Source organism: Lingula anatina, chromosome 1 (genome assembly GCF_051362555.1).
Source record: "Lingula anatina isolate TDL-2025a chromosome 1, LinAna3.0, whole genome shotgun sequence".
Lineage (NCBI taxonomy): Eukaryota > Metazoa > Brachiopoda > Lingulata > Lingulida > Lingulidae > Lingula > Lingula anatina.
The window spans coordinates 68,446,991-68,469,489 of record NC_141767.1 but is presented as its reverse complement, the minus strand read 5'-3'; the positions used below and the strand labels follow the sequence as shown (position 1 = coordinate 68,469,489).

At 37.7% G+C, this 22,499-nt stretch overlaps 2 protein-coding genes across 4 annotated transcripts; both read right to left on the bottom strand.

The window, feature by feature from the left end:
• Positions 1 to 2: 2 nt before the first annotated feature.
• On the bottom strand, positions 3 to 6,984 carry LOC106158484 (choline/ethanolamine transporter flvcr2a). 2 transcript variants are annotated; one of them, XM_013534499.2, is made up of 10 exons: positions 6,160 to 6,967; positions 3,803 to 3,944; positions 3,423 to 3,560; positions 3,082 to 3,149; positions 2,696 to 2,799; positions 2,296 to 2,406; positions 1,912 to 2,017; positions 1,192 to 1,303; positions 736 to 779; positions 3 to 163 (listed from the first exon to the last, which is right to left on the bottom strand). In XM_013534499.2, the coding sequence occupies exons 1-10, from the start codon at positions 6,691 to 6,693 to the stop codon at positions 86 to 88; spliced, it is 1,437 nt and encodes a 478-aa protein (XP_013389953.2). In that variant the 5' UTR covers positions 6,694 to 6,967; the 3' UTR covers positions 3 to 85. The 2 variants fall into 2 exon arrangements, with proteins under 2 accessions (XP_013389953.2, XP_086857457.1); XM_087001331.1 differs by lacking the exon at positions 736 to 779 and having other exon boundaries at positions 29 to 163; positions 6,160 to 6,984.
• A 1,059-nt stretch (positions 6,985 to 8,043) lies between these two features.
• On the bottom strand, positions 8,044 to 20,825 carry LOC106158483 (choline/ethanolamine transporter flvcr2a). Of its 2 annotated transcripts, XM_013534498.2 has the most exons (11): positions 19,322 to 20,824; positions 16,556 to 16,697; positions 16,153 to 16,290; positions 13,421 to 13,488; positions 12,558 to 12,661; positions 12,130 to 12,240; positions 11,650 to 11,755; positions 11,256 to 11,367; positions 10,848 to 10,891; positions 10,419 to 10,480; positions 8,044 to 9,020 (listed from the first exon to the last, which is right to left on the bottom strand). In XM_013534498.2, exons 1-10 carry the CDS (start codon positions 19,859 to 19,861, stop codon positions 10,424 to 10,426), a joined length of 1,422 nt encoding a protein of 473 aa, XP_013389952.1. In that variant the 5' UTR covers positions 19,862 to 20,824; the 3' UTR covers positions 8,044 to 9,020; positions 10,419 to 10,423. The 2 variants fall into 2 exon arrangements, with proteins under 2 accessions (XP_013389952.1, XP_013389951.2); XM_013534497.2 differs by lacking the exon at positions 10,419 to 10,480 and having other exon boundaries at positions 19,322 to 20,825.
• Between the last annotated feature and the right edge of the window lie 1,674 nt (positions 20,826 to 22,499).

Sequence of the window (22,499 nt, the reverse complement as noted above, 5' to 3'; positions counted from 1 at the left end):
CTTCAATTCACATGTCAATTAAATTCGAGCATAGAGAAAGTCAGCAAAATTCAGGTTTTGTACACACGGTTGTGCTGGTGCTATTTCACGGTCTTGAAGTGTCAACTAACTCTGTTGCCGAGGACTTTGGATGGCGAACCTGAATGTCGTCCGGCAATTTCTTCTGCAAATAGAAATTCGAAACCTATAAACCCATGCAAATTTTAGAATGAATTGAAATGGGCACCCGTGGAATAATTGCTGCCTCTTATCTTGCAAATCTCCCTAGTAGTTTGTGCTTCTATCTCAAAGACATGCCATAGTGTTTTTTTATTATTAAAAATAGATTTACTCCTATGGCACTATGAGTATAGTGATAGTTTAACCAGGGAATTATATCGGATATAATTCCCTGGTTTAACACAAAGTGAAACTGAAGAATGTATGGATCGCTCACTTTGCTTAAGTCATATGAAGAAACATTAATCACGAAAATATATTTTAGGATAAAAGTTGACCCTAAAACTCCAAGTTATTTTTAGTAAGAGTTGTAAAATTGCGAATATCGAAGTATTCTTTTCTTTTTTCTCTTTGAAGCAAAGCATGGGACAATGGGTGTTAATATCCTTGGTCAGAGCAAACTTGTTTTTATAAATTATAATTACATCAGCCAGGGAATGGGGCGAAGGAATAATTTAAAATATAACATCACAATGAGTAATCCTTTCTCAAAATGTATTCCTAATTGTTATTGACCTGTTTCTCCGCCTCCTGTCGTCGAAGATCTTCCCGGATAAGTGCTGTAAAAAGATGGAAAACTTGAATAGTCTTCCGACCAGATTTCTTGTTACATGTGGTATACCAGCCATTCACACAATACAGTAATTTGTCGAACTCGCTGTTCAATATTTCATTACCTTCATCTGTCCGCATGCTGTTGCACGGACTGTACGATATTCATTGTCAGATATCACATGTATATTTAAGGGAGCCGAGTCGTATGGCAAACTTCCATTGTATATTGTACACACAAATTTGGGGAATTCCATATACAGTAAATGGAAATACTTTAAAGGAAAATGCTACTAACATACCTAACTATACTTTTTACACATCTTTACTTTTTATAAAGCTACACTTTTACAGTATATACAGGTGTATAACATTCTGCGGGTATGGGTAGGCTTTGCGTTATCTTTTAGTACACCTCACCTGTAGCAATAGCTCCCAGAAGTAAGGCACCTGAAGCCAGAGAGTTAGCAGCAAGCGGGCCATATCTGCTCAGCAAGGTGCCCATCAACGTCGTAAACACGATGCCAAAAAGCTGAAAAAAGTAAAAATAAATTAAGACAGTGCCTATGATAAAACTGTTTATTGGGTGTAAATGATTACGTTTCGTTTGAAATTTAGAGAAAACGAAAGCTTGGATCAAAGCAGTGAATGGTTGATAATTGATTGCAGGAGTAAAAACTCAGGTTCAATTATATGTAACTAGTGCTAAAAACATATCAAATGTAGAGAAAACGGCATCACTGAATCATTTCAAAAAAGCAAGGTATGTGGGCAATTCGATGTATACTGTATGAAAGACATTTCCTATCTATGAGTTTATAGTACGATATACGGGCAAAGCAGAAGTGTAAATTATACACAGTGTTGTCTACTAGAAAACATAATTATATTAACGTTACGATTGCTTATGATATGATCACCTAGAATCTTTCAAGGTATATAGTCGTATACATTTGATCAATTTGTTTGGCGTGAACATGCAGTCAACTACCTTTTTCAATTGCAAAGTTGTGAACAAACAACTACAATCTTGTTGCCGCCAGTATAACCACCAACTGTGCTGCTTCAAAGAACATGAGCTGTATCTTCAATTCTGTGCCCATATACAATTATAGTTTTGTTTTACTGCCCAATTCTCACCTGAGCCGTGGCGTTCAGGAGTCCCGATGATGTTCCCTCCGACTCCGGGTACGTGAGCTCTGCTGCAAACTCAAAACCCACTGGAAGGTAACCCGTCATGAAGAAACTAGAAAATGCAGTGTAAGGAACGCAATGATGAATTTAGATACTTCATGGCGTTTCAATGTACAAAGGAGTGTTTATTTATCAATAATGGCACTGCCACATTTGTAGTATATGTACGGCCCAACAAGTCTATATCACAGTATTGCATTGCTTCTGACTTGTTCAGGAAAAGTCACATACTTATTGGAAACAAAGTTTTCATAACCGTCAAATAATAGAGTTCGAACGTTTAAAAAAACGTTGCATAAGCCAATGACCACTTGCCGTATATGATATTACCCAAGTATTCCTCCGCAGAGGTAGAGAAGCCAGAGTAAACCCTGGTCCAAGGTGAAGGTGAACAGGACCATGCCCGCCATTGACATGAAGTAGATCGCCACCGTAGTCAGTCTAGATGTAGATAAGGGAGACATATCAACAATGTGCTTTGTAAGAATTTGATATCATGTAAGGAATCAATAATAAATAATTACATGATATATATGAAGCGACGGTAAAAACGTCAAAAATAAATGTACGTATGTACGTATGTTAAGACAAATATGGGACACAAACGGAATAATAATAATTCATTCAACATAAGTGTAACGGAGAGAGGGTCGACACCCCCCCCCCCCCCCCCCCCCCCCCCCCCCCCCCCCCCCCTTCGTGATACCTTGGGGACTGCCAGTTAACTCACTTGAACTTCTTTGTTTTATCCAACCACAGTCCAGCTATGATGGCGCCCAGTATTCCCACCAGAACCAATGTAAGACCAATGCGGCCGGCATCTTCTTCACAGTTCTATAATGTGAAACAGACTAAACCTGTTTTATAAACGATGATATGTTTGTCACTTTTAAGTGTTCGACAAATTACTGCATTGTATGATATTAAGATAATCATGTGAATGTCAAAAATAAGACGATATATTAAATAAATATAGTTTTAAGACCTTTGTTTTTGGAAGTAAAGAACGAGTCTTTTCGACAAATATTCTTGCTTGTGCAGCTATGATTTATCATAACTAGGTTTATCATTTTTGTAAAGAAAAATATCAAAAGTTGAAACTAGAAAACAATTTACCTCACAATATCGAAGTACCAATGGATTGAGTAACGTGCTAATTGCATAATAGGTGCCTGCATTCATACCTTTGGGAGAATGAGAATTGGAATCTCAACACACTAGCAGAATGTACTCAGTTTTTAAAACTGGTTGCATAATTGGGACCAATATTAGTTTATTTAATTTATAATATAGAAATATTTCATAAAAACTAATACTTGTGTTCAGGAATATAGCTAAAATTTGTTATTTAATAATTACGCCCATTAAAAATAAATATAAAAAAACGTTAATAGAAAAGGTGTTCTGGCGTCGTTAACAAATTGATAGCATCGAGGAATAGAACGTGCTCCTCTTACCATAGGTGACCATTAGTAACATGAAACCTTTGTTCTTCACCAAACGCAGTAGAGACTCAGTGTATTTTTCCTCTGCTGCCTGCCTCACAATAACAGCTTGGGCTACACTAGGAGGCACATGCGGTTCTTTCCTAAATACTGGTAGAAAAAAAACATTCCCATAACTCCCCTTCCTACGTTGTAATATTTTATATACTTAATTTCTCTTTCCTTGTTTTCAGTGCATGTATGATACTATTTTTGGAACTCATGTAATTGATTACCAATTAATGTTTAAGTCAAGTAAATGATGAAGACTGATAAAACTGCATTAAGCGATGAATTAAGTCCAACAAAGACAGCAAACAAATTATTTGAAGAAGAAAGAGAAAATAACACACCTATCAGTACCGATATGAATATTGCCGATGTTACCCCCGCTGAAGAGTACAGCATAACACTGAGATCCTGTCCTACCAGATCCAGGTCGTCGTGGTTCTTCACTATCACAGGGGGCAGCAAGAAACCTAGGGCACCACCCACCTGAGGAAAATAATGTTATCGTCATTTTACATGTAGCTATTTCAGAGACATTGGAATTACAGGTGTAATATGCCACAGCGCATACAGTGTATACACGCAGATAAAGATAGCGCTGGCAAAAGTTCAGCGTATATGTAGGGGAGACCGGGGCTAGTTGGCCCAGTTAGACACTTTCGGCCTTGTAGAGCCAACGAGGAATGAGTAAGAGTAACAAAATCGGTTTCAAAGTAAGCCCCATGAACTAAGCTACGTATGCAACTTTATTATGTTTCAAATATAATGCCAGATGACTCACAATTTGACAAAAAACGCAATTGACGTCAGGGGGGCCAACTTGCCCCGCCACGGGGCAAGTTGACCCCAGGGTCGGGGCAAGTTGGCACCCTATACGAAAATGAAGTAAGTATCCCATGTAAACGCCTTGAAACACAATTTTATACATTTTTAATTTATTAAATTGATTTTTGGGAGTCTTTGATGTATAAATAGTTTAAATGAGGCAGATTTATTGAGATTGCCGTACGTCACGTTGTGTGTGTTGCAAGAACCAAAATATCTATCAATAAAATTTGTTTTGTTTTAATTAAGAATAAATTATTTAATGAGAGAACAGTTTCATTAGCTCTGTATGTATAAATTCAAATTACTGTTTTTCTTTTTATCAAGAGCTTGTAAAATATGTGGGTATTACCTCCAATATTTCTGTGACTGTCAGTCACCATCATCAGGGAGTAAATGACTAGGGACATTTCACCTGGAATGAAAATCCAGGTCAATTGCCCCTAATCACTGGCCTTGTGTTGTAACTGTTACTTGCTCCCCCCGGGGCTCCTCTGCATCCCTCTGGAGCACCGTGAGGTAGATAGCTGGTAAATCATACCCCCCCTGTCTGTTCAGGTCTGGTTGTTTGGTCCTGATGTGTACAGCTTCTGCTATTTTTCTTTGGAATGTTACAACACAAGGCCAGTAATACCCACATATTTTACAAGCTCTTGATAAAAAGAAAAACAGTAATTTGAAATTATTTAATGGTATAAAGCAGGTTTTTAATGAATGAAAACGAAAAATAAATTTTTGTTTTAAAAGAAACTAACAAATTCAGTTTTAAACTGGTAATTATTTAACAAATCGTTGAGTTTGTTTCAACAATGGTTTGTAGCTTTGTTGCGGATTGTGGTCAATATGAGGGTCTAACTGGCCCAGAATCAAGAGGGCCAACTAGCCCCGGGTGCACATTTTTAATTTTAAAGGATTGTAGCCATTTATGGTGCTAGAATGAACAACGATGATACATTTCGGTATAACTTGAAACAATGAGCTTCAGTTTGATGCCCTATACATATACTATATTCGATCAAAAGCTTATGAAAATAGATTTTAAAGTTTTTTTAATAAAGTTACTTTAAGATGCTAAATTATTTCATTTGGACTCACTGCCGACGCTTTCTTAGCACTATCGGATACGGTCACTTTACTAAATGATATGATCAATTTTTTTTACCCGATAGTTACTTTTTCATAAATTGATGGGGGGGGGGGGGGGGGGAGTAACTTACCCGGGGTCCAACTAGCCCCGGTCTCCTCTACCTTAAATTGATGCAGTGGCGTTATATATACATTTTTATTCAATTCCTCCATTTCATTTTTTTGTTTCCACAAGCTTCTATATTTTGATAAAAAATGACTATCAAGAGATACAGTCGCTTCTTGAAATCAACCAAGGTTGTATGAAGAAAGATATATAGCAAAGGACATGGATGCGAAGTTTTTTCTTGGAAGGTTAGAGTGAAAATAATATATACAGTATTATTGGTGACTGACTCGTAGATATCTGCTTACATCATACTGTAGTGTTAATGCGGTGTCAATAATCCATTAAGTTCATATACTGAAATACTATACAGGAATATGCTGGTATAGTCGATATTAATACGTTTATCATCCCATAAATGTAGGTCTCATCACTCTCAAATCTGTGACCAAAGACCAGCGTTTGCAAAAACTGTCAACTCGCAGGTGAAACATTTCCTTGATTATTTTTCACACACACATTCATGTGCGAGTGTATTGCTGTGTTCTTTTGACAATTTTCTATTTTTAAGTGACAAACACATAAAAGCGTTCAGGACAAGTTCAGCACAAGTTCAAACAGACAAACAAACAGACAGCCCGGACGGACGGACAGACAGACAGACAGAATGATTTGCTTGCTTACCTGATTTCCAAAAACTCCCAGGGCAGTTGCCGTGGAGACCTCATTTGGCCCAAACCACACGGCGGCCAGTCGAGGAGGGATCCCCAGGACGAAGATCTGTGCCACAGAGCAGATGGCTTGAGCAAACATAAGGAATCCAAATCTGGAAGGTTCCACACTGGCACATTTCAGCCAAGCACCTGTGCAGTTCAGGAATGTGCCCACAACACAGGTGACCCTCAGTCCCTTCCTGTCCAGCAGCCATGTTGCAGGGAAGATCAGGGGGATGTAGGCCAGCATGTAGATCATAGACAGCCAGTCCACTGCCAGCTGCTGCTGGAACTCGTCCCCTGGAAGACTCTCATTGTAGTAGCGTAATATAATGTTCCCAATGATGTTCAGGTGGATCCACTGGAAGTTATTGCTCATAGAGAAGAGGCAAAACAATAGCAGCATCAGCCACCGTATTTTGAATAGTTGAGTTGTGGTGTCATTGAACGTCTCATAGCTCTTCGTTACTTTATTCCTATCCAATGCTTCCTCTGAGCCTTTCATTTTAAGCGCCAGTCTAAAATAAGTAGACGCACTTGTTGGGGTCTATGCCCTGTATAGCAACCGTATACTATATTCTACGCATACTGGTACCTTAAAAGACGGGTCATCACCATAGTGAAGTGGGTCACTAAAGGTGATGATGTGCGCTACTCTTGCTTTAGAATACAAAAGGTTTCGTGTTTATTACAGGGATAAAACATAAGATCTTACAAATCTGTGCAAGTGGCAACATTTGGTGCGTAATACTCCATGAAAAACGAATTTTTATCGCGCTGTATAGTGAACAGTCTAGTGAGAACTGACAAAGGAAGGGGGGAGAAGGCACGGCCTGCCTCACATCTGGGGCAGTGTTCTAATGAACAGATTTCACTTACTTGACTGTTCACTATTTACTGTCTCATAACGTCAGTTGGACTGATGAAGTCCAATATGTTGGGACGTTGGGACGAAAGCTTTTACAGGTACGCTTTCAGTTAGTTTAGAAATTGAACAGATCAAAAATTCATCGTAATGAGTGATACATATTTTTTAGTCTGCGATACCTTAATCACAATAGCAATCAATCTCAAAATTCGCCCCATTCAATATAATAAAAATCGCCACCTTTCTCCCCCGGTTGTTCGATATCTAATTAGATTGATACAATTAAAGGTTTCAACCTGTATCTAAGTCATTATGTCACGATGTTTCATTTCGTCCTAACAACTTTATCTCCCACCCAGACAGTGAATTTAAGGCAAGGATATCAATTCGACGATTAAAGTGTTTCAGAAAGAATGCGATAAAGATTTCCACTTCTGAGAGAGAGAGAGTCCATCTTATTTACCACAACACTTCAGCTCGTCTCAACTAACACATTCTTGGTTTATAACATTGTCACCTTTCCCGGAATTTTCAGTAGAACTAACTTATTTACGCTGCTATCACTGAAAATCAGTTCGGACAATAAATGTGAGGATGACGTTAAAGGAACATCCCCGTAAAGTAAACCGTGATGGCAATTAATGGGCAAATTGTTGTTCTGTAAGTTTTGGTCGCATGCACACGCGGTTTTAAATGTATACCACCAGTCATTTGATGCTCGTTCACAATATTTGTCATTCTGTGATTCAAGTAACTTTGAATGTTATAACGTCTACAAGTGAGTGATACATCACGTCTAATAGGTAGATGTTAACTGTCGTGTGCAGACGTCATTAAAGAGATGATTTCTAATCTCCGTGCAGTAAACACATTTGTCTCGCCAGTTCAATGATCGATTATCAACTTGGGATATAGGCCCCTATAGAGAAATGTTTTAAAAACTTCAAAAGATGATCACGCAGACAAAGAATGAAACCTAAAGAACAGTCAGTGACAGAATGTGTTGTTATTCTTTACTTCTATGCACTAAAATAAATTCATATCCTACCCGTCGGTCTACAGAGTATGTCTGAAATCAAACATTCCCCCAGTAGTAAGTGAATGCTGTGTAGGTGCCCGTAACGACATAATTGAGCATGTGAGACCTCTGACTCAACTAATTAATATAAATAAAATATATGTTAACAATGTCATGTGTTGATATATCGCTTAATTATTAAAAGATCACAGGATATATAAGATGTATATAGTTTGTTACGCCAATTTCAATAATCTAATCATACATGTATATTTATGAAGTGAATACACATCATACATATTGTGAAATTTTGGGAAACTGGCAAATCACATATCATTTGTAGTCATCAGTTATTGAAAAGGGACAGTTATTATGTTAAATATCTTGAATCATTAAGTTAAATAAATCCGTAAAATCCATAACTTATATTATCAGAGGATTGATGGTAAAGTAAGCGAGAAAGTTTCCATGAAAATTGTTTCACACTTTCTCTCTTCCTTTTTTTGGATGGTCGATATTTTAAAATGTAGAAAACGCTTCCTGAGATATCCCGGAGTCACTCCATAGAAAGTGAACCTAAGTTAGTACACAAGATTCAAAGTTGAGAACATATCCAATGCTGCTAAATGTGGAACATAAAAGTAGTAAGATTGGCGTGAAAATTAAGATAATATAGACGATACAAGTATAATTCTTAGTACAAATGAAAAGTTATGGCGTCGAAGTATATTTGGATAAATATGTGGCTGAGTTGACTGCTGAAATGAGATTTAAAGTGAGAAGAGGCCAATATATTTTGGACTGCGCTTATGCATCTCAAATCAAACAAAAAGAAAAGACAGCCAACTTATGGCGGTGATTGTTCTGGCTCTCCGGTACCGTTGTTGGCCGGTTGTTGTTGTGTTACAAGGTCACTGCGGCAAGGGACATCTTCCGGTAGCTTATACTGAAAAGATAGAAAAAGAATGTGAACTGGACGCACAGGCTGGTGACGTAGCATTTGCATAGTTATTATTTAATCCATACATTATCTACTGCGTTACGCTCAGGTTTGATAAATCATGAAGGACTTAAATAAATGTACCTGTAGAATATAACAGACAACTTTTGATTTCATTTTCTCCGGTCATCAGAATTTTACGCATCTCATATCATGGCTTCAGCGAAGATGGACGGAATAAAACAATAATGTCCAGAGAAAACTGAGAAGTTGGTTAACAAACGTTGACTCTTTATAAATAGGTAGACCAATTGTTTCGTTGTTAAATATACTGTTAATTAAGCAAGGCAGCTATTCGGGTGGGGTGGGGTGGGGTTCAGTATGTGTGATTTAAGAGCATTAAAACAGCTTTAAATTATTCCTCGTTCCAGTTGTACATTTCTCACACTTCCCAAACTAATGCCCAATGCAACTTTTTTCCATTTAGAAAAATTAAAAATAGTGACAGGAATAACTGCAATTTCAACAAAATCAGGGTGGGTTGCGCTCGTTAACCAACTTGTCTGGCCTTAAGGTTGTACCTGTGTATTTTTGGTAGAAAATTAATCGGTTAAGTTCAGAAAATAAGCAGTAAAGGAATAGACAAGAGGCTATGGCTAAGAGTAGTCTAACAATCTGCTTCAAATTATCTGATAGTGCTGAATAAATGAGTTAAAAAGCATGTTAAAATGCAATATCATACAATAAGTCAAACCATTATTTGACAGCTGCCACAAAGGCAACTGAAGATAGTATTCAACATGGAAGATTATGTAAGAAGAAAGAAATATCACTTTCAAAGTTAAAAGATTGTCACCAGTGGTTGCTGTACATGTAAGACTGAAAAAAAAAAAGTATTGGGAAAAAGAGAACAAAAACACTATAACTACAAGAAAAATTATGGAGAGGAAAAAATGCATGGATCAAGTAATCCTTATACGTCAAGCAAACATGCAAAAATTTTGTCAGTGTGTAATGATGGAAGAATAAATAGTCTAAACTATGAGGCAAAAATAAAGATGTGCGACCATTCCACGACCGCTGTGAGCAAGTAATTAAAAGGCTCGGTCGCTCTTTGCTCTAGTCACATTATTTGCTTAAAATGACACACTCACACGCACAAAATAAATAAACAGACAAATAAAAAATAAATTTAAAAAAAAAACGGCAAATACAACATAAACCTTGTTTACAGCGGGCTTGCGACGCCATGGGAGACAATTAATTTCAGTTGGACATCAGTGTGGCAAGCCCGGTGTAAATGTGGCTTTAGTGAAGAGACGTTAACATGCAGTTGAGTGCAACACAGCCTACTATCTAACACACTGAAGTGAGTGAGTTCAACACCAAATATATATAGTGCACCTGGTTCATAATTCATAGTCGACTATATCATCTGCTGTGAGGAACGCTGTCAATTGACCTCCCTAGAAATGTATATTTAACCTAAGTTAAGTTTCAGAATCTAAATAATACTTAACAGTACAAAAGTGCAGTCTAAATCTGTGCATTTTAATTCACCGTGTCCATTAAGTCACGCTATCCGTTTACTCACATATATTGCTTGTTACAATGTATCAACATGCTTAAATCTCGAACACTGCTGAAAGAAATCTATTTGGATATCATGACATTGCAAATTGAACCGTGCCTATTCATTCAGCAAGCCGTAATGCGCACTGTGGCACTGTTGCTACTGGCGTATGATATTCATTCAGTGTATGTAAATCTAGGGATTCAAATGTTGCTAAATACAATGCATTCCCAAAGAAATTAATAAACCGCTTGGCTTACTTTTTTCTCGGCTTCTTGTCTCCTCAGATGTCCTTTGATGAGAGCTGCAATGTAATGAATGAACACGAAAGTTTCATTACATAGATAAAAAGGATTTTATATTTTTAAACGTTCCAAAAGTAACAGATTTCAATAATCACATTTTAAAGGGCGAAAAACGTCGCTGTGATGGGAGTGTTACATCTTCTTTTCAGAGTCTGGGGAAAAGGCATGTAAATTCTAATGGACCTCTACCTAATTTGTTACTCTGACCACAGGGCCCGCTGGTAGTCTGTTACAAAACTATTGTATCGGTCTGTAGTTGAATTGTATATACTGTTGAAGAGGCCCCTGATGTTAGAGGGCACTTATTTGTCTCCTTGACAGCCATTAACCACCCAGAGACCACATTAAGACGCTGTCTCTTACCCGTCCCGATGGTCCCCAGCAGCAGGGCGCCAGACACAGTGGCGTTGGCGGCCAGAGGACCAAATTTGTTCAGTAACGCCCCCATTGATGTGGTGAACACTATGCCGAAGAACTACAATAAAAAATAGGATGGCATGATGCGAGTTTACTCTGCGTGCTGACAGCTCTCCCGAGTAGATTTCTATTGACACAATCTACATGTATAAAACGCCAAATTCACTTTTACTCCAAAGAGTTTGAAAGGCACAAAACATGAATTAACCAAGGTTTATTTGACTGTCTTTATTACCCAATCGATGTAACCTAAAATAATGCCATCGATTTTAACTTAGAAAAAAAAAAAGAAATATAGCATTCAGCCTAGGTATTAACCCTTATCTGACATCTTACTAACCTGAGCCGAGGCGTTCAGGAGTCCCGATGATGTTCCCTCAGATTCCGGGTACGTGAGCTCTGCTGCAAACTCAAAACCAACTGGAAGGTAACCCGTCATGAAGAAACTAGGAAAAGGAAAGTAGGGAGATTGATGGGAGAAGGTTATAAAATACAATACATTGATTTCATTCAGAGGATACATCAATGGTAGACATAAGGATAAATGGTGACGTAGAGAGGGCTTATGCAGGGAGCAGAATATTGACAATTATTCGTATATGTTTTATCTTATTATGGAGGAGGGGGTCAACCTCAATCTAATATTGGTTACCTAGATCAAACGAGCAATAAATCATACCGAACAGCTCAGGAAGTATATATAGCAGACATGCCTGTGTTATTGCTGAAAAAACACCCCATCTACCTTGACTGATTAACATCAACAACAGCGCTAGCTTTGTGTCATATTATTTCAATATTTCTAGAGGTTGGTTTTTACCCAAGTATTCCTCCACACAGGTATAACACCCAGAGTATTCCCTGGTCCAAGGTGAAGGTGAACAGGACCATGCCCGCCATTGACAGGAAGTAGATCGCCACCGTAGTCAGTCTGGATACAGAACATAAATACAAAAATAACTCCAAGTCTTCATATTTAACTGCGCTATCTAATTGGAAGGTTTGCCTTAATAATACAAAATGGTCCTCAAATTGACGAGATATGTTTTCAAAAGGGAAAATAATTAAAAAATACAGTCAGTCCAATATGCTATTCATTTTTTTAACAATTAAGTTTTCTATATTAGTACAGCTAGTATTTTTACAAAGGAACTTCAAGTTGATTAAACACGTTCATTTTCATAACTATATCAGGTTTAACTTAGATATAATTAAAATAAAGTAAATATCATATCTGAGCACGCATACTTGAATTTCTTAGTTTTATCCAGCCAAATGCCCGCTACAATGGATCCTAATACTCCCGCTAAGACAATGGTGAGGCCTATGCGCCCGGCGTGTTCCTCACAGTTCTGAAATAAATAAGAATTTGCAGGAAAGGTAAACGAAAATTCACCCCATGAAATATATAAGTGCGTACCTGAGTGAGAGTGTTGAAAGATAAGAAAATATTAATATTGTCCGTGCAATAACATTGTACATATGTACGTATATTTCGGACAATTCCTATTCTGGGTGGCGAAGAAGAATCGCAGTTAAAGGAGAGAGTGTACTGGGAATTGTAAAACAATAAATATCGTGGTAATAGTTTTTTCATTCAATATTTATTAGGAAATTGAGATATAAGCACACATGACATGCCTGGTTGATCATTTAAAAACAGGAACGGAATCAATAAGACTGCACGCAGTGTGAAATATATGGGTTTGCTCGTTTTTTTAAAATTGACTTATGGTTTGTTTAATGTCATACGGTTGACAGACTGCACGAATAGAAAAACAAACATTCCTGAATCAAACTTGGGCGAAATAACGTCTATGCTTTATCAAACTAAAACACAATTTGGGCTTCCCGCGTCTTACTTGTACCTGTACATCGGGTGATGAAGAAACGTCCAGAAGTATCATTCTTGTATCGAACGCCACACGACTGTTGCATGCATAAATAGCTGTCGAGTCAATATTTTTGTCTGCCAGAAGCAAAACCGTGAACTAGTGTAATGGATAATGACGGATAGAATTGAGTTATTGACACCAAAAGCTGAGGACATTTCTATCCACCCGAGACGTGAGTGATATTGGATTCTTGGCAATGCTGCCTAGGACACATACCTCACAGTAATACAGCACTAATGGATTGAGCAAGGTGCTGATCCCATAGTACGACCCTGTATTTACTCCTGAAAAAAAAAAAAAAACAATTGACAGCATTATCTAAGAGCATCATGAAAAATTCTAAAATCTAAATTTTAATGTGCTACATGGTTGTATTAAAAAACCCTTATTTGGATGAGATAATGATACTTCAAAGAGCATGCCTGTCCAAGCATGGAAATCACGTAAATGATACGTTTAATTATCAATCAACCACTGAATGGAAATATTAAATTGAGGTACCTAATGACTTAGAGACAATTCCCATAGATATTTGGATCGATCTATCTCCCTGGGGAGTCTCACTAAATTGCTGTCGACTTGACCGGCTTAAATGTCTGTCAGGCCTAGTAAAACTGTTAGGGTTATTATTTTTACCCCCTAGGTGATTCGGTAGGCGTGACATACATATAAGCAGGTTATTTGATAGCAATTTAGTGAGACTCCCCAGGGAGTTAGGTCGATTCAGATGGATCGATCTAAGTATGGGAACCCAGTATTATATTGCAAAAAGCTCAAATTACGTTGCATACACACTATATCGAAATGAGTAAAAACCTTTGAAAATCTACATATAATGTCTCCACTTTAAAACGATGCAATGCTCTCTATAGGCGTTGCATAACGTTGATCGGTTGCAACATGTGAGACCACAAAGAAAACGCAACCATGGTATTATATATTGCATGCACATATGTTATATTATATTTTGCACGACGGATTTGTTTTGTGGCCTCAAGTATAACAAGAAGGGAAAAATTCTACAGTATATGATCATGTATATCTGCATGTTATCTGGTTAGGTCTTGAAAGCTAATTACTATCGCGCAGATGCACGGAAATCTGTAAACTGAAATGCACTGTACACAAATTAGACGCCCGATTTTTTCCTACATCTTCAGGTCCACAGGTAACAACAGTGGGACATGGGCATCAAAATTTCAACATGGCGCCAATCTTGTGAGAACGCTTTCCGCTTAGAATATGCATCAAATTTTGCTTTATGTCCGTAAATTTTGGAAAATGTAACATTAACACATATGAAAATAATCAGGGAAGATTGAACCTAACTTAACAAAGTTGGGAAAGCATGCTGCGATCCTGAATCGGCGATTAAACAGCGATGACATGAAATCGTCCCTCGTGCGTTAAACGCTAAAAATTGGGAACCAGATATAGCTAATTTAATTAGTCTCATTTAATGTTAGTGTGACCGGGTCATTACGTCATCAATGGTAATTTCCACTATGAAAGATATGTCCCTGTGCCGAATCCGAATGGGGAAACGAAACTTCACGCAAGCTGTGGTTTCGCTGTTGTTCGTGTCTAAAGTAATCGAAAAAGGATTGGGTCATATCATCTGTGATTACACGCTCAGATTTTGGGATTTCCTTACACCTTGTTGTTTTTTGAAAGGCAGAGTGTATTTTAGGTAATTAAATCTCGAAATTGAGTTCATAAGTTGTACCGAAGTTGAAAACGGAAACGATTGTAACGCACAATAACCCGTTTTCTTCACCCATCAAAATTTGCTTTGAAGAACAATTTTGTATTTCTCTAGTGTGTACGCCATAAATGATCGCTGAGATGACCAATAAACATGACAATACTATTCTGAGCGCTTTCTTTTCCATAAGGTACAGCTGCAAAACAGACTGGTACATGTTCGTCTGTGTCCCAGATTTAAGCGCTGTTCGAATGTCATTTTCGGCTAAGAATTAAAAAGTTTAAAATACACAATAATGTTTGGAAACACAAAATTGTTTGTTATAATAAGACAAACCCATCCCCTTTCACATGAAAGCAATCCTACTGTAATCCAACACATATGAATATTTTGACAGACTATCAAAGATGACCCACTGTTGTTACCCAGCATTGTGAACGTGCAGACACAAGAAGACATGATTAAAACAAATGTTTAACACACATAACGTAAATGCGCTCCTTTCACATCAACTACTACAAACGCGTGACTTTACTTTGTAAGAAAAACATTTTGCAATGAAAATAATACCGGTGTTGTATGGTTAGTGATTAGTTTGAAGAAGAATCGGCTACAGCACGTTAAATCATTCCTCCAACACGTGGATAAACACAAGCACGGCACACACCTTTACCATCGTGTTTGAAGACACATAATGTTATCAAGTACGTTCATGTTCACAATTGACAGAATGTGCAAGCTGTATTATTATGCAATATATGTTTATAGGTCACAGCTTAATCTGTGTTAAAATTGAAAAGGTGTGTTGAGCATATGCACTGGTGTTTGAAGTTAGATCATCCCGTTTTAAGGGTCAACTTTCTATCCAATACCGTGAGATTTATAGAAAATAAGTAAGAAAGATTAAAAATATAAATCTTTCTTCAATAAATCCTTACGCCTAAGTAAGTCGAAAAGGAATGACAACGATAGTAAGAAGATTATTGTCCCTTACTTTCTGTCACTAATTTTCCTTTACACCTCCTTATTTTTTCAAACAGTGTGAAATATTTGCATGTTCAGCAAAATTGATAGCATAGTTTAATTAAAAGACACATGTTGGTGCATATATTACTTTACATTATCTTAAATACGAAGCGTTTCAATAATGCCTTTAACTTATCAACAGACAAACGGGCCAATATCCCGCGTGGAAAATGTATTACGATCGTAACTCACCCTTCACCGACAATAATACACTCACCGTAGGTAATCATAAGCAACATGAAACACCTATTCTTTACCAAGCGGACAAGAGATTGGCTGTATTTTTCTTCAGCTGCTTGTTCCACAATAATAGCTTGTGCTTTACTAGGAGGTGTGGGAGGCTGTTTTTTAAAAACTGTACACAAAAAAATAAAATTACCATTAGTACAGTATCAATATTTGTGACATTTACTTTGTACATGTTATACTTTAAACATATACCATTGTAAAAAAAGTAAACTCCTTTTGACCTTTTTCTGAATAATACTTTTTTCTATTTCAAAAATATTCCTCTTTTCCAATGATTGACTGTTAAGAGCGCCACTAAAAAGGGTATTTATGTTCAACCTGTGAAAATGAGAAAGTGGGGGTAAGAAAAAGGATAAGCCAACACGGTACACCTGTAATAACCAGCAAGAAAAGGGCAGTGGTCACCCCTGCTGTTGCATAGAACATGATGCTGAAATCTCGCCCCACCAGATTCAGGTCGTCGTGATTCTTCACTATCACAGGGGGAACTAGGAAACCAATGGCTACACCCACCTGAAATGAAACGAAGAAATATTTTACATAATAATCCACCAACAGCATGGATAACGCACTACGTCGATTTCACATCTTCAGCTTATATATTTGGTTTTATGTAAATAAGTAAATATTTAATGTAAATAAATATATTTAATGTAAATAAATATAACTTTACGTCTTAACACACACACACGCACATACACACACACACACACACACACACACACACACTTTTCGAGTAGAATTTTAAACAATCTTTTAACTTTATTTCCAGTCCATACATGAGCATCAAGGTTAATCCCCGGTATAGTGATATCGAACTACGAAGCTGCCCATGTGAAACTAAAATAATGATAATAATAACAGCCAAACATGTCACAAAAGTCATTAGTGTTGGGAACCTTTACTGCCGCCAGTCGTTCATCAACCTTGATTCAATAAGCTGGGAAATGTTTCACAGTACATAATATTCCTTTTAATTTCGAACTTCGTGGCATCCACCCAGATTGGATTTTTTTCTTACAGGCTTACGGGATATCAAATGATAAAAATAATGAAGAAATAATAATTTCCCAGTAAGACATGATATATTGATCTACAGTTTGATTGTAGTTTGATTAGGGATATTTGCGTGTGGTTAGGCGGTTAGATTTGGATTTATTAAATAAATATTCATATAAATTTATTTATTTAATAAGCTCTGCAAGCCCGAAAGTGTTGTTGGTCCTAGGGGTCAAGTATTCATCCCAGAGATAAATCGCTGTAACTCTTCTCATAAATCAGTGTATCATTTATGTCTTTTATCTATCTGTCCTGAAGCCCAATACCTAATGTTTTGTGTTTTAAGATAACGGAATGATGATCCATTCTTCCAGGAATAATCAACACGCAGTGATATATCTGCTCATTTAGTTGAACTTCTAAGAATGTGGTACAGTGTATATCAAGGGATCTGTAACCGAGGCATAGATCTACAGCATAAGTAGGAAGAGGTCGGTGCTGACGTTGCTAGCACACATACTATTTCTTACTGCAGGCTAATTTCTCTTAAAATTATTCGATTTAAAGTCATTTGACGGCGAACTCCCTTTAACCTTAGTATCTGAGTGACAAAAGATAAATAGGGCATCCACAGTGAAGTCAACCACCTACATCTTTGAGACGTGGGGGCACATATCGCATGACAGGACCATAAACATCTCAAGGTTCATTCACTTAATCGATAGCACCTCCCCGCCCACCATTACCTGCCGCCACTATTAGCCAGGCCGGAGTTCAATGACTCCTTTTGATAATTTGGAACTTCGAAGAATAACCTCATTAAATTCAAGTTATTTTATTGCTCCTTCCACCAGTTCAAGCGGCAAATACCATAAAGGATTGCCAAATACGCGAAATTAATCGGTGCCTCAAGTTACCATTTAACTACGTCAGCAAAGCGACGTTTTAAGAACAACAACACGATAAATGACGGCGACATTGCTCGGAAATGGATGGACAGTTGACGTGTTTAAGATGATATTATACATGTACGAGTGGCAAGTACCAAATGGATTTAATGAATGAGCTCTGCCAAAAGTGTAACTAGTTTTCTTGTTAAAAATGACTAAATATATCTTTTTGATTTCTTGAAATAAGTTATTTTAAAGATATTTATATTTTGACATGCAAACTAACGTATTTGTGAAACTACTTGAATGTATAAAATCTCTTAAGAAGCGAGTACAAAAAAAAAAGAAAAAAACGAGTTAAACGTTTTAAACAAAAAACAAAAACACTTCCTTTTTCCTAATATTTACGTATTGCTGGTGGCCCCCCCTCGGTGTTTTAGTTTTTAATCCCAACTTTGACGCAAACAGAGGGGTTTTTAGGTCATCACAAAACGCAATGTCACTGTTCACTACGGTTTAATTTGATTAAAACGTGAACTTTACACAAAGGAATGGGGGTCGCACTGATCTTTCGCAGTGCTTTCAAGCAGCGATAAGATGAACTGGAATTGATACTTTATAAAAAGTTTTAAAAACGTAAAAGTTAAAAGTCTATAGGTGGAAAAATAACTGGCGCATTTCCAAAGAAAAGTTCGCATCTGTGTGTATCAACACGGATGAGACAAGGATGAGATTTGATCTTCATCTGGAGTTATGTCGTTATCCGCGGCCAGAGAGCAATAATATACCCCGATGCAGGATAAACTTTGATAAAGGCTTATCAATGCTAACGGTGCCGCAAGCGTCCCTTTTAAAACAAGAATGAATGAACTAAGTTGTGCATATCACTACGGCATCAGTGATAAACAGCCTGTTTTTGAAAATGCGTCCAATCTGTGCAATATTGATTTTTTCTTACTTCTGCTGACTCTAAGTTCATTGTTTCAAATAAACAGCTCAGTATTGAATTGGTCAGGATAAAAAGCTGCCTGTCGATGTAAAGTGCGCATTATCTCCACAACACTACAGCGACACTGTAATGTCAATATTTACAACCTCTTCTTGAAATAGCTCAAGTCTTTGGTAATTGAAATTGCGGTAATTGTTTCAAATATTTCAATTTGAATTTGTCCTGATTGATCAGATTGATGCATGCGATAGGAATATAGCAGATTAATCAATTAGTAAAAATAAAAAGGTGCTATGTACCTGGTTTCCAAAGACACCTAAAGCAGTGGCGGTGGACACTTCATTGGGTCCAAACCACACGGCGGCCAGGCGGGCAGGGATCCCCAGTATGAAGATCTGTGCGATGGCGCACACAGTCTGAGCGAACATCAGGACCCCAAACCTCGAGGGGTCGACGCTGGCGCATTTCAGCCAGGCTCCGAGACAGTTCAGAAAGGTTGCTGCCAGGCTCACCACCCTCAGTCCCTTCCTGTCCAGCAGCCATGTTGCAGGGAAGATCAGGGGGATGTAGGCCAGCATGTAGATCATAGACAGCCAGTCCACTGCCAGCTGCTGCTGAAACTCGTCCCCTGGAAGACTCTCATTGTAGTAGCGTAATATAATATTCCCAATGATGTTCAGGTGGATCCACTGGAAGGCATTGCTCATGGAAAAACAGCAAAATAACAACAAAATAAGCCACCGTCTAAGAAAAAGCCGAGGAGTTGTGTGCTCTCTTGCTTCCTCAGCCTTAGATTTTTTGTCCTCTGTAAAAACTACTTTTTCTTTGTCCTCTGACATAATTGTACTGTAGATTGGTTTTCCTGTTAAATGGTAGGTACTGTTTAGTTTTTTTTTCTATAACGCATCAGATAGATCCTCCTTGCTGCTCCAGTGAATGGAAAACGGAATACGCAAGTCTACATGATTAATCAAACAGATAACCTGTGGCTATGTGTGCGTAGCTGATGAACACTCCCTCCCGGTCTGTTATCCACATGAAGAAGTGTATACATTTGCTATACGCCTTGTAACACTGCCAAGTGAATCCCAAGTCCCAGGGACCGCGGAGTTCGGTAAACAGCGAGCGAAGATCGCTGAAGTGTTGAATTGATTAACATAGCCCCGATTACTGCTTCACTGTAATACCGATGTGGTATTTCACGGAGTGTATTTATAGAATTAATCTGTATTTGGTACAACAGTGAACGAGCTACGTCACTCGAGGGGTCGTTTTTTACCAGATTTCAAAGCCGCTAGTCTGTCTTCAGTCATATATATGGAAGCTCTCCCCAATTTGCATACTAGATGCATTAGTTAAAAGATAGGATATGTACCTGCTTCCCCCATTATGACTTATCTTCAAGGGGGTGGAGTGGTAAAACATGAGGGTTCAACCATCCCATGTTTTACTCAATGGTCTTGCGCCAATATTAACGTTGTATATGTAGATTTTCGTGTCCCATTTCACGCCTGTTTAGCGATCCCTTGGTTAATACATGATATATATTAGTGCTCATTATTACAATAAGTTGTGCATACGGCAGGCCTAGATCGATACATCACCATAGATCAGTGAATCACTTCAATGCTCCACGTCTATTATGCCTTCATTCCATAGTGCTCACTGCGCCGTGGCAACTGTGTGGTGTACATAGCTCTGAGACTCAGAATATTTAATTGAAGTCTGCGCTATCAGTTGCAACACTCACACATTTTCTATGGCCTCTTTTTTTTCCAGGCGAACGTCCGACAAAGTGTAACATCCGAAATATTGATCAGCGGAGATACTTAAACCCGCGACCGGCATCAGAGAGAAATGTGTTAGCTGTACCAGAGAAGAATGTGTTAGCTGTGCCAGAGAAGAATGTATTAGCTGTGACAGAGAATAGTGATTAGGATAAAGGACAGCACCTCTCTATCACAAGTGTAAGACAGGTGAAAAGGAGGTTAAAGGAAGAGAGAGATATTTCATCATATTCGTTCACATATATGCTCGTGGCTAACATATATATATATATATATATATATATATATATATATATATATATATATATATATATATATATATATATATATAAAGTGACGTTTAGAGGGTTGGTTTTTGTTCGCACTGCCACTCGACAAGTTTCTGCCGAGTCCCTACCCTCTACCAGGGCGACGTATTGATTTTTTACAAATATTCACAGATATGTCTCTAGATAAATAGACAGGCATTTTGGTCTGATGTCACCCTGGAATGATGGAATCTCAAGGCTGATTACATGGCTGGTAATTGTTTGCATAACTGCTCAGGCACTGCCACTTGGCAGGTCCGTCTGGATCGACCTAACTCCCTGTGGAGTCGCACTAAATTGATAGATCGATCCAAATATCTGTGGGAAAGGTCCCTAAGTCTGCTAGACAGCAATCAAGACAGGTAATTGCTTTGACCTTTTTGACCTTAATCACGTGGCTAGTTTCAGCACACAACGGAGCCTTAGACAGGTTGCGTAACGAGCATCATCTGAGCAAAAAATGTCCACAATAATAACTGCGGCCCTGGTAGAGGGTACCAAGTCCCCCTTGTATTACTGCAAACAAGGAGTAACTTTGTTAAAACTAGTTGCTGCAAACAAGACAGTAGTTAATTGCACTAATATTAATTGCTTGATCTCGCGTTTTCTCGGCTGTTTTTCATGAAACTAAAAATAACAGAAAACGACCTTAGAATACCACACTACAATGCAGTCTTCCATGGTGAAGAACAAGCGATCGAAACTGATGAAGTATTTGAATATATACGCGCGATACAAGTACAAATAAAATACAAAGAGCTAACAGATCACCCTCAATCCAAGCACACCTGCTAGTATCTAAAAAAAAAAAAAAAAAAAACTAGGCATGATTTTATGGAAATTCTGAGTCATACTTTTGCATAACAACCCAACGTTTTCGTTTAAATGTCGAACGCTCAAAATAAGGTCGCGCGACAAGGTTATTTTCAGTTGCACCCTGGATTATGGAAAGATATGTCTCATTAGGTTCATTTACCGATGAAGGTGACAGTCGAGCGTGCTCATTACCACGTGACTGTTTTGCCCGACAGATAAGCGAAGGCGGATCACGTCACAAGCCCTTGCAAGTGAAATAGATCATTGCGTTCCAATGGCCAATAGACATGCTTGTAGAGGTCCGACGAGTATTTTTATTTGTTACCAATCTGGCCTCTAGTAGCGAGCAGGAGAGTTTTACTTTGATCTAAGTTAAAGCAACGCGCAGTATCTTCCATACAAATTAAAATTTTTGTCATTATTATTATGATTATTTATTTATTTTATTATTATTATTTTATTATAATTATTTTTTTTTTGTAGAGAATTGATGATTCCATTGTTGCTCATCAAACATGTTTGTCTCCAAAGTAGTATTTTTTACTTTGCTAAGTATAATCTATATT

Bases quoted from the DNA above. Each gene is read 5' to 3' on its own strand.
- LOC106158483 (XM_013534497.2), bottom strand. From the start codon at position 19,861: ATGTCAGAGGACAAAGAAAAAGTAGTTTTTACAGAGGACAAAAAATCT. The intron at 16,698-19,321 runs GTACATAGCACC...GTTTCATTTCAG, and splicing joins TAGGTGTCTTTGGAAACCAG to GTGGGTGTAGCCATTGGTTT. The intron at 10,892-11,255 runs GTAAGAGACAGC...ATTACATTGCAG, and splicing joins GCTGGGGACCATCGGGACGG to CTCTCATCAAAGGACATCTG.
- LOC106158484 (XM_013534499.2), bottom strand. From the start codon at position 6,693: ATGAAAGGCTCAGAGGAAGCATTGGATAGGAATAAAGTAACGAAGAGC. The intron at 1,304-1,911 runs GTGAGAATTGGG...TACTTTTTTCAG, and splicing joins TCCTGAACGCCACGGCTCAG to CTTTTTGGCATCGTGTTTAC. The intron at 780-1,191 runs GTGAGGTGTACT...ATCTTTTTACAG, and splicing joins TCTGGGAGCTATTGCTACAG to CACTTATCCGGGAAGATCTT.